At 37.7% G+C, this 10,932-nt stretch overlaps 1 protein-coding gene across 1 annotated transcript in view; it reads right to left on the reverse strand.

The window, feature by feature from the left end:
* The window catches only part of WWC2 (WW and C2 domain containing 2), a 260,140-nt gene that overhangs the window by 75,061 nt on the left and 174,147 nt on the right, over positions 1-10,932 (reverse strand). The window contains exons 10-11 of the mRNA XM_069096538.1: positions 3,179-3,268; positions 1,687-2,312 (exon numbers count right to left, since the gene is read on the reverse strand). Coding sequence (XP_068952639.1) covers positions 1,687-2,312; positions 3,179-3,268 — 716 coding nt within the window. The remainder of the gene's footprint in view (positions 1-1,686; positions 2,313-3,178; positions 3,269-10,932) is intronic.

A 10,932-nucleotide genomic window follows, 5' to 3' on the forward strand; every position in this document is an offset into this window, starting at 1 on the left:
ATTTTTAGCTATCTTGTTAAGGGAAAGGGGGACTTTGCTGAAATATTTTGAGAATGTAAGAAGATGTATGGAAAAAAAGCTAACATTTTTAGCTATCTTGTTAAGGGAAAATGGGACCTTGCTGTAATATTTTGAGAATATAACCAGGAGAACCACAGTGTATGTCCCTGCTGACAGTCTGTTTGTTTGTCTGTCTCTCTTTTTAAAACAGAAACCAGAACAACAGATGAAAGGAAGTAGGGCCAAGCCATAAACAGTCTGGTGCTCTCATGGCATAAGGTAGAAGAGCCAGGGCAATGGAGAAACAAAGAAATAGGGAATATGCAGGTCAGGTGAGGCAAAGCAGGGTGATGGATGGGTCTGGATGTAGGAAAACAGCTGGCAGCAGTGGGAAGGTTGATAGGATGAAAAAACTACCTATCAATTAGAGCTACCCAAAACTGGAACAAGCTCCCTCCAGGGGCAGTAGGTTCCCTCTCACTAAAAATCTTCAAGTGAAGACTGGATCTGCCTAGCAAAGTCAGATGGGTTCATCACCAGGAGGCTGATCATGCCGGTGACATTTTTAGGCCAGAACAACTTACAAAGGGCTCTCTTAAAGTGTAAAAGAAAGAGGATCTGCAGTAAGGAAAGGGGTCCTTGCACCAATGTAATAATCACAGATCTTCTGGAGGATTGGAAGCAGGATGAAAGGAGGAGTGTTCCATAATTAACAGATATGAAAGATACTGAAAGAAAAATGCAAAAATTTTTTTAAAAAAGAACTTGATTTTTCTAAAGGATCGTAATAAATATATGCTAATAAAATATGTTAATATTTCCCATTAGCATATAAAACATGCAGATTCTGGACATTATTCTGGCCTCTAATAAGTGAATGCTATCTTCTATTATTTTATTTTATTTTTTAATCAAGCTGTTAGTACATTACTTTGGTACATTAAGATGAAATAGCGTGGTCAGATTTGGTGGGCTGACCAGTATACCTAAGACATCAAAACCTTTTCTGACTGCTACAGACAATTCCAATGGATCCTGAGTTCTCCAAATTCAAGCTAACACTGCCACAAGAAGACTTTGTGAATCTCTCCATTCTAAACTGTCAATTACTAATGTGGCCAGAAGATGGCAGAGTAATACTGTACATCCAAAAAAAAAAAACTTCAGAACTGGCTTTATAACAAATGGGGGAGCTTGGCATGAGACAAAAATAGTATTCACACAGAATTCCCTAGGCATCTTAGACATTGAACCCTGGTGCTAATTAGCTGATATGCTAATTGCCTTAGTTTTAATCTGTCTTAAGCCATCTTTTAAAAGTGAGCCCCCTTCTTTGCCATCAGATTCTAAATACATTTAAGAAATGGGAACTAGGGTACATAGATGCTTTCCAAGCTACCTGTGATAATATTGACGTTATTTGGCTAGCCATAATTTAAATGCCACCCAGAGCAGGCACCTGATGATTAAATCTGTCAAAGAGAGAAAGCGATTTTTTCCATAATAAAGCAAAAATATTTCTAGGCGTGCTAATAAAAACAAAGTGCTTACCTTTGCCTAGTAAATTAAAGTCAGGGGAGTAAACAGAAGGAAGAAAAAAGCTGCATAACTTCCCTCGGAAGGCCCCATCTCTACCCTCAAGGAGCTGACAATATAGCAATTTTGTGGCATTTTTTTTCTCTTTACCTGAAGTTCCTTCACTCAATGGTGATAAAGACTGCCTAACACCTTCATTAATATCTTTGTCTTCTGCAAGAGCCTGTGATGGTACTCTTGCATCTGAGTCCAGCAGCATCTGATTTTCCGTAAGACCAATGTCTGCAAAATGGCTAGTCAATTCACAGTCTTCAAAGTCTGTGGCGAGTTGGTGGAGAGGAGGGTCCTGGGCAGACATCGAAAAAGTACCTTCCAGAACTAGAGGAGAGCCAGGAGGCGACAAGGAGGACAGGGAGGATCTGGAGGAGAGGGACGTCACAGATTTGGGTGGCTCAGTCAATTTCGGAGCATGGCCTGCTGCCGAGGATACGGAGGGGTCACTGTAGCCTAGCTGGCTGTGGGATTTCACCACCTCATTTTCATGAATGGTGGTAATGGGTCCAGAAGGAATGTAACCACTTTTTTCTTGTAATAGAAAGTCGAGTTTATACTGATAATCCAAGTCTGGAATCTGATCCCCTTGGTTGTTGTAATAGAGCTCCGTGGAGCTGAGGGAATTAAGTGACCCTCTGCTGGATGTATTCAGAGACCCCCGACTGGATGCCAGCGATCCCAGACTGCTCCCTGAGGACATGGACAAGGTACTGGCAGAGAGACTGCAAGGAAACAAAACACAAAACATTTATTTTTAAAAATACATAAATTTGAAAGATCTGGCAAATATGACCACAATCCATTCCTTTTCCAAATGCCAGCAGGAGAATGGACGGTATCCAAAAATAAAATAAGTCACTGGCTATCATTGTACTCTCCCACATTTAATCAGTAATTCTACACTTGTTAAAAATGATTGGTTTTTTTCTAAATCTTAAAAAAAAATCTCAAGCTCCCAACTAACATGAGGAAATATGCTTTTACTTATTTTTTAAATGTAACTGCTTTGAAGCAGGAAAAGGCTTTTTCTAAGTAGCAAGGAATGTATTTGTAAAGTATAAAGTTTGCAAGCATAAAATATTCTTTTTTTTTTTTGGAGGGCAATTGGGTGTTAAGTGACTTGCCCAAGGTCATATGGCTAGTAAATGTTAAATGTCTGAGGCCAGATTTGAACTCTGGTCCTCTTGACTCCAGGGCTAGTGCTCTATTTATTCACTGCACCACCTAGCCACCCCTAAAATATTCTTTATATCCCTAAAAACTATGGCTTGATGTTCTTATGGATTTACTCAAATTCAGAGATATTCACAACCATGCGATCATGAACTTTTTATAAAACTACACCTATGTAACTTTATGTCATCCATATTTTGATACAAATATCTCATTTTTAAAAAACACATCAAAGTATATCCTAAATATATGACATTTTCAACCTCAAGAAAGTAAAAAAGTGAAGTGAAAGAGAACAAAAGATAAAGTTCAATTTGCCTGAAAAATAGAGCCTAATCTGTTCTATACCCCCGAATGATAAAATGGGTCTATAGATTTAAAGGACTCAGTATGAGACTATGAAACGCAGGCCCACCTTTTAATCTGTGAATGTAAATAAGTAGTTAATTTTGTAGTTTCTTCAAGTCTTTGTAGCAGTGCCTTTTTTCTCTCTTCCAACTTTAGCCTAGAAAAAACCAATAAGGAGTAATTATTTTATTTTATTTTAGGAGTAATTATTTTAAACTGTTTCAGTAAATGATTGAAGCTAGGCAGGTTAAGGAAAAAATATGAGGTAAAGAAAATATTCTTATTACACAAATAACATCTCAAAAACCTAGACTGTAAGCTCAGAGGGGCCACAGACCATTCCCTCCTCCTCTTCCTCCTCCACCACCACCACCATTTATCTAGCACAGTATTTTCCATGGAAACAACATTCAGCAATTTTGGAGAGAATGAAATTAGTGGGAAAAAAATCTAAGAAATGAAGAAATAACAAAAATAAATAAGGAGAATTAAGCCTATCCAGACTAAGCAAGATGGAACCAAATAACTTCATTTTGATTTTAAAACCAAAATCAAACCCAAACTGTCATTTTAAAATAGGCTAATTATCAAACTTTCTCGAAACACCAGGAATGGGAGGAGAAAAAGAACAGATAGAAAGCCTTAAAGCTATATGGATTACATATGCTATATAGATTTAATATACAATTTCTGAGTTTAACATTATGGAAATGTTAAATAGCAATAATTAAATATTAGAAGTAGCCAGTCAATTTACTGTATTTAGTTAGGAAATAGAACTTTTCCTTCTAAGGCTGATGAAAAAATTCCCAGGTTAGAATTTTCAATCAAGAACAAAAACACTAATGATTTCAAACAGTCCCACCATAATGATATAAAATGAATTTCAGTTTGTTTAGGTGAGAAGACATAAAAGCAGTCATTAGGTTATTCCCACTTTTAGCATGTCACCTGTATCTATCATAAAACACTTTCACAGCAAAAGAGTTTGTGATTTTAAAAAAAAGATTAATTTTATTGAGCTAATTCTAGACTTGGGAAAATAAAGTGACCTTGAAACATATAAGCATATGGGATTTTAATGCTACCAGGAGGTGTTTGTACACTACCTATGAGAAATCCAAAATCTATTTTCCTAATCTAATTGGACAAATATTTACTAGGGATCATAGGTAAGGCTTCCTTACTTTGACCTAATAAAACAATGAGTAATGAATATAAAAATCAGCTCATTTTCTTTGGAGAAAAAAATAAATTCTCTTATTTCTAAACTCTTTGAAATATTGTGTATGTTTTAGGTACTAGAGAAACATGCCCATCTTTTATTTATAAGCATCTCCCTTCGGAAGTGTCAACACCACAATCACTATTTTTTAAAATCAAAAGTAATTCTTGGCATTTTTCTTTAATGCTTCAAGAGGTGTTAAATTTCTGCTTCACAGTTTCAAAGGTATGTTTCAGAAAGTAGTGGAGGCAGGTGTTGGGTAGTGTTTTTTTTTTTAACAGACAAATATAAACAAAAAAACCAATGAGGAGGGAAAAGTCAACATAAAATGAGTAACTTTAAAATAAAGGTATTTAAAGGCCTGGAAAAAGCCAAGTAGCTGGCAAAATCCATGTCTTTTGAAAGAGAAACATTTTTTTTAATGAATTTTTAAAACAGAACATCTCACAAAAAGAATTTTGTATCAAGGCTGTATGGAGAATTTAGCTTTGCATTAAGAAGTGAGGATCTGTTATTTTTAAAAAGCAAGGCAAGTTGGAATTTTAGTCTTCTCTGACCATCCCGGCCCAGGGGGTACTTCTATTTCTGAACTTCTATTAAATCACTGCTTGAAAAATTCACTTGGCAATTAATCATGCAGTGCCCTGTGACATCTTCTTTCCATCATGGTCTTGGGTTGTCATTTAACACTGTTCTTTAACTTTTCAGATGTCCCTATTTTGCCTTCTTCATCAAAATTGGAAACTTCTTGGAGGCAGCTAAGTGGTATAGTGAATAGAGCACCAGCCCTGGAGTCAGGAGGACCTGAATTCAAATGCAGTCTCAGACACTTGACACTTACTAGCAGTGTGACCTTGGGCAAGTCACTTAACCCCAACTGCCCTGCCTTCCCTCCTCCAAAAACAAAAAGGGGGAACTTCTTGAAAATACAGACTATGTATTCCTTTTCTTTGTCACCCCATTCTCTACCCACTTCCCCCCCACCCCAACTGTCTGGTACAGTGGTGTCCACACAGTAGGTACTCCAAACATCTGTTGGCTACACCTTTTTATTTTAACAGCAAGAAGTAGATTAATCTCACTTGAACCATATTTCTGTTCCAACTCTCAGAAAGCTGATATTAAAGTGTTTTTAATAGTTAACACACACACACCAAAAGGCATCAACTTCATCTTTATAACCTCTTTAAAAAGAAACTAATAGACGTGTTTTGGGGAATGTCAAAGTGGTAAGACATACAAATCTGTGGCAAATACCCCCAAATTCACAATGGTATATGAAAGAAGGTTACCATGGAAGCTACTGTGGATCTTATGGAAAACCACTGTCTTAATAATTTCAGTAATACTACACGTGGTAGAAATGCAAAAACCAAGTCCTAAATTGTCCATCTTTTTTCCCATGAACAATTACTTTCACCTAATAATCTTCTAAGACGTAATTGCCCCATTACTCTTCCTTATTTCCTGAATGAGAAAAAGGCATTACGGCGTAGACTGAAGAGTAGATCCTGAAATCAGGAAGATCTATGGCTAAGGGCGACCCCAGCAAGGCACCTAATTGTTTTGTGCTCTGGGATATTCTCGAAGACTAACTGAGCTACAAAATTGAATAAATGTTGGTCTTCATTGGTAGAGGGTGTTTTCTCACCAGGAGTTTTTTCCCTATGTCAATGAAATCACAGTTCGAAAACCAGAAAACTTCCCCAACATAGTCAGCCACAAGATGGTGAGCTCATTCTTTGTTCTAATGTAGTAAGTGAAGCAAAAATCACAAGGCTGTACAGAGAACCCGCAAAGTACAGAATTATATAATCCCATAGAGTGACTACAAATTCATAGGGGTTTAACTAACCTTAGAGATAGATGATAAATACTGTCATTAAAAAAAGGGAAAAGCCCCACATGATAAATGGAGGCAGATTTTGGGGACGTAGGTAGTAAGCTGACAGCTGTGTGCAGATATTGAGAGGAAAACACTGGGAGGGGGAGCACATTTGTCCTATGTTACATTTTTTTTTGATGCAGAAAATCCCCCTTTTCATCCTAGCCATTAATAGCTCCCCTACTGATGAAAGGACAAACTGCTACATTTTAACTCAACAGTGGATTTTTAAAAAAAGGCAAAACAGAAATATATACATAAACTAAGGGGAAAAAAACATAATGAAAGAATAGGAAAAATGAAAAAAGTATTTTTTTTTTCCTGACAATGGGTCATTGTCTCAGGTCCAAAGGATTGGTATTTGTTTATCAGGGTGCTGGACGACTATCTCAGAATGAGGTTACTCTGGAGGGTCAGTCCATTCTGAACAATAAGAGACACAAATCTCCAGAAGGCTAATGACTTCCACCTGGGACAGAAGCCATGGGACCTAGATCTGGCTAAATTCAGATACCACAAGTTTAACAGGAGGCTCATGCTGCTCACCCTCAGGGCTGTGCAAAACAGACTTATATTTGACAAAATATAGTTATTTTATCATTCTCTATTTTCACAGCCCTGCCTCCCCCTCCCACCTTCATGAGGAGGGAAAATCACATATCTTAATATTTCTCTATTAAAAAGAAATTTAAATTATGACATGAGTACAAAACAAAAAGTTTAAAGTCCAAGCAATTAAAACCAAAATTCGCTTCCTTGTATAGATGAATTATCCGTCAAGGACAGACCTGATTAAAAACACATTATGCTGTATCTTTCTTGTCAACAGGGATGGTTTCTGTCAGGGATTTCCCAACCTGAATACACTGCATTCTCCCCTCTGGAGGCCACTTGTAGGTATAGCCAAGACCCAGGGCAGTCTCAGGTCACAAGGAGAACTGCTGACATGAATTTTTTAGCAGCATATCAAACACTTGTGGCTATACAGTTTTTATCAAGTGTCTCAAGTACTCCCTGGTGCCAGACAGAACACAAAAACGTAACCCTTCTCCATAATCATTATTACATGAGACCATGGTGATTTTTAGTGAGATCTTTAGGACACTGAGTTATCTCAAAGCACTTTGGACCTCTCCTAGGCATTTATCACATTCTCCCTTTTATCAGACTCATCTGTGTATAGGTCTTATCTCTGTACTAGGCTAAAGCCTGCTGAAGGGGGAGATATTTCCCCCCCTTTCTCTTTGTATCTTTAGTACCATGGACAGGGAAGGTAGGTGATAAGTGTGTGTTCAATTAATTTTTGTTTAATAAGACCTGCTACAATTAACACAAAGGGTAGATATTAACAGAAGGAGGTCTCTCATGGAATCCATTTCTTAACCTCAAACTGTTTAATATTTTTGCCAACTATTTGGGTTAGGCATGGTTATTAGGGCTGGGAGGGAGGGAAAATGTCAGATGATAGAACTGGGATTAAAAAAGAATGTCTGTAGACTAGAACAATAGGCTGGATATAATCAATTGAAATTTAAAAGGAATACAATCCTATACCTGAGATCAAAGAATCAGCTTCCCAAATACAAGATGAGAGAGGCCTGGTTAAGCAATAGTTACTATTTAAAAAAAAGTTCTAGAGATTTTAGTGAATCAGCAATTGGACACAACCACCAAGCCTGTTTGCTGGAATGAAGAAAAGCAGGGTGCCCAGGAGGGAAGTGAGGGTCAACCCATCCAACAATAACCTGTCTTGCTGTACTCTACTCTGGAGTGTTCTGCCCAGTTGGCACCATGTGGTGGACAGCAATTAGAAGGAAAACAGGATGGTGAGAGAGGGCTGGAGATCAGAACACACAAGGATTAGCTGGAGGGGTTTATATGGGGTCTGTCTTTAAACATCTGATGGTTGTGTGATTTGTCCTTCATTCACAAAGAGGATTGTAATGTGAGGAAGATGATGCCATGACTTACAAGTCAACTGGATTTAAGTGAGGCAAGCTGTGCAAAGTCATCAGCCTCACTTTCTCCCCTGGAGCCATCTGAGTCCAGTGACAAGATACAGATGAGGACAATTGCATCGGAAGGACTTGTACGTGGAAGAACTTTTTTTCTGGATGGCTCCAGAAAGAACTAAGAAAAGTGTGTACATGCAAAGAGGCACACTGAGGCTCAATCTAAGGAAAACTCTTCCAACAAAATGAGCTGTCCAAAGTGGAATGGGCTAGTAGATTTCCCCTCATCACAGATCTCCCTTCAAAAGCAGGATGTGGGAAATAAAATAGGGATGATTAGAGTGTAAACTCCTCAAGGACAGAGATGTGTGTGTTTGTGTGTGTGTGTGTATGCTTTTCTCTGTACCCCCAGTGCTCAGCACAGTGCCTCGCACACAGTAGATGCTTAATAAATGTTTATTGATTGAATGATTCTTGTCCCAATGTGGGCTATACTCATATTTAATGCAATATGAAGGTCATATTTTTTATCTTTTTTTTTTCTTTTTGGAGGCGGGAAGGCAGGGCAATTTGGGTTAAGTGACATGCCCAAGGTCACATGGCTAGTAACTGTTAAGTGTCTGAGGCTGGATTTGAACTCAGGTCCTCCTGACTCCAGGGCCAGTGCTCTATTCACTGTGCCATTCATCTTTTTTTTTAAAGGTCATATTTTAGGACACTGGTGAATACCTTTAATACCACTGTTTTCTATCTTGCTTGATGCCAGCAGATCAGTAAACAAACCTTTTATATACTTGCCTCTAACAGTCTTATATAACTTTAATGTATACATAAGAGATAACATTTAATAAGAGTCTTCAAAAAAACCAAGTTTTAAAAAAAAAGACAATGCAAGAACTTGTATCATGTGCTCTCAACCTGTCAGTTACTTGTATAACTATAAGGATGTGGTCTCCTGTAAAAATACAGTAAGGCTTGCCTTTCTGTGTCTTGTTTTCATCAAGGCTACCATTACCTGACACACAGACCATTAAGATAAAGATTTTATAAAGTGAGAATACAGGAATTCATGTTATCAGGATTTGCTTTCTCCATCATCTTGGTTTTTTGAGGAGGGGTAGAGGTGGGAAAAGCTACTATATATGATCTCTATACTCTCTGGCAATCATTTACTCTTTGAGATGTCTTGGAAAATGATCCTGGAATGGCTCTGAAATTATATAGACTATAACAAAGTTACAGTCTAGTTGTTCTTCCCAACTTTTTAGAAATCCATCCAACAATAAATCCTGAAGGATTTTATATTTTCTACATCTGCTGGTTGACTCTAAGACTAGGAAAATGTAATCTGCTGTAGAAAATCATCTGTAAAAATTAACCTGTTCTACAGCCTATATCAGATTGCACACTTTTTAGGGGACAGGGGAGAAGAGGAGAAAATTTGGAACTCAAAATCTTATAGAAGTAAATGTTGAAAATGAAAAACAAATAAAAATTTAAAAATAACATGATTCCTTTACATATTTTCATCAAAGATTCTCTTAACATGTGCATAGACCCATACATAAGACTTTTATAAGATGAGGAAGCAGATAGATGGACTGAGAGGGAGGCTGCTGCCTTCTCATTTGCCTGTTATGGCAACGATACTCTCCATGACTCTTCCCATTCTTTTGGCATTTTCTCTTTTTAAGATCATGCTGACATGTGACTAATGTGAAAATATGTTTAATATGATTGTACATGTATAGCCTACATCAGACTGCATGCCGCCTCGGGGAGGGGGGAAAATGTAGAATTCAAAATCTTATAAAGGTGAATGCAGAAAACAATAAATTATTACAACTTTTTAAAATTTTTTTTAAAATATCATACTGAAAAATCAATCCCAGAGCACTTTTAACATTAAATCATCACCAGCATAGTCTTGCTCTCTTTCTGGTCAGATCTAGCCCATGGTTGTGGGTATTTAGAAAAGGTCATGCCAGGTCACAAAGAATAAAAACAATCTGAATTCCTTGACCAGAGACCTGGCAAAGGCAGCAGCACCTATTAGGGAGAAGTTCCATGAGTTACCCTAAGGGTGGGTCTTCAGTGTTTCTTTAGCTCAGCTTCTGGAAGGAAGGCCAAGCCTTCGGAGAAACCCTTGTCTGTCTGTATTAATCAGCAGGGACTACATTTCCACAGCCTAACTGGAGGAGTTAATTACAACCTAATCTAAAAAGCTCTATTTCTGTGTCTCCTAAATGATTGGTTTACAGAAATGGGCCTCTTTAGGTTAAATGATCAATTTACATCTTCCCACTGAAACAAAGTCTGAAAATTGCTTCAAGTTTTCCCCTTCACGTTTGCACCTGCTTCTGAGGGGGGTTTCCACTGACAAACAAAAGCCAATTGAACATTCTGTGACCTGTAAAAATATCAAAGGCAGTTAGGGAAGGTTGTATCTTCTCTGCAAAACAAAAAGCAATAAACCCTTGCATTCTTGTGAGTAATAAAACCGAGAATAGGAAATTTCAGGTGCTGTAACACTCCAGATAATCTTCATTATCAGAGGGCAATAGTTTACAGCTATTGTTATCAAAGCTAGTAAATGATGTACTGCATTCCTGATGACATGTCAACAGTCCCTGTGATTTAACACCTGTCACAGGCATTTTCATGAGTGTAAGAAGCACAAGACCATGAAGGGACCAGGCACACAACGGTTGGGTGTGTGTGTGTGTGTGTGTGTGTGTGTGTGTGTGTGTGTGTGTGTG

Source organism: Petaurus breviceps, unplaced genomic scaffold (genome assembly GCF_028583685.1).
Source record: "Petaurus breviceps papuanus isolate PSGF00001 unplaced genomic scaffold, PetGlider_PUasm1.0 126, whole genome shotgun sequence".
In the NCBI taxonomy this organism is placed as follows: Eukaryota; Metazoa; Chordata; class Mammalia; order Diprotodontia; family Petauridae; genus Petaurus; species Petaurus breviceps.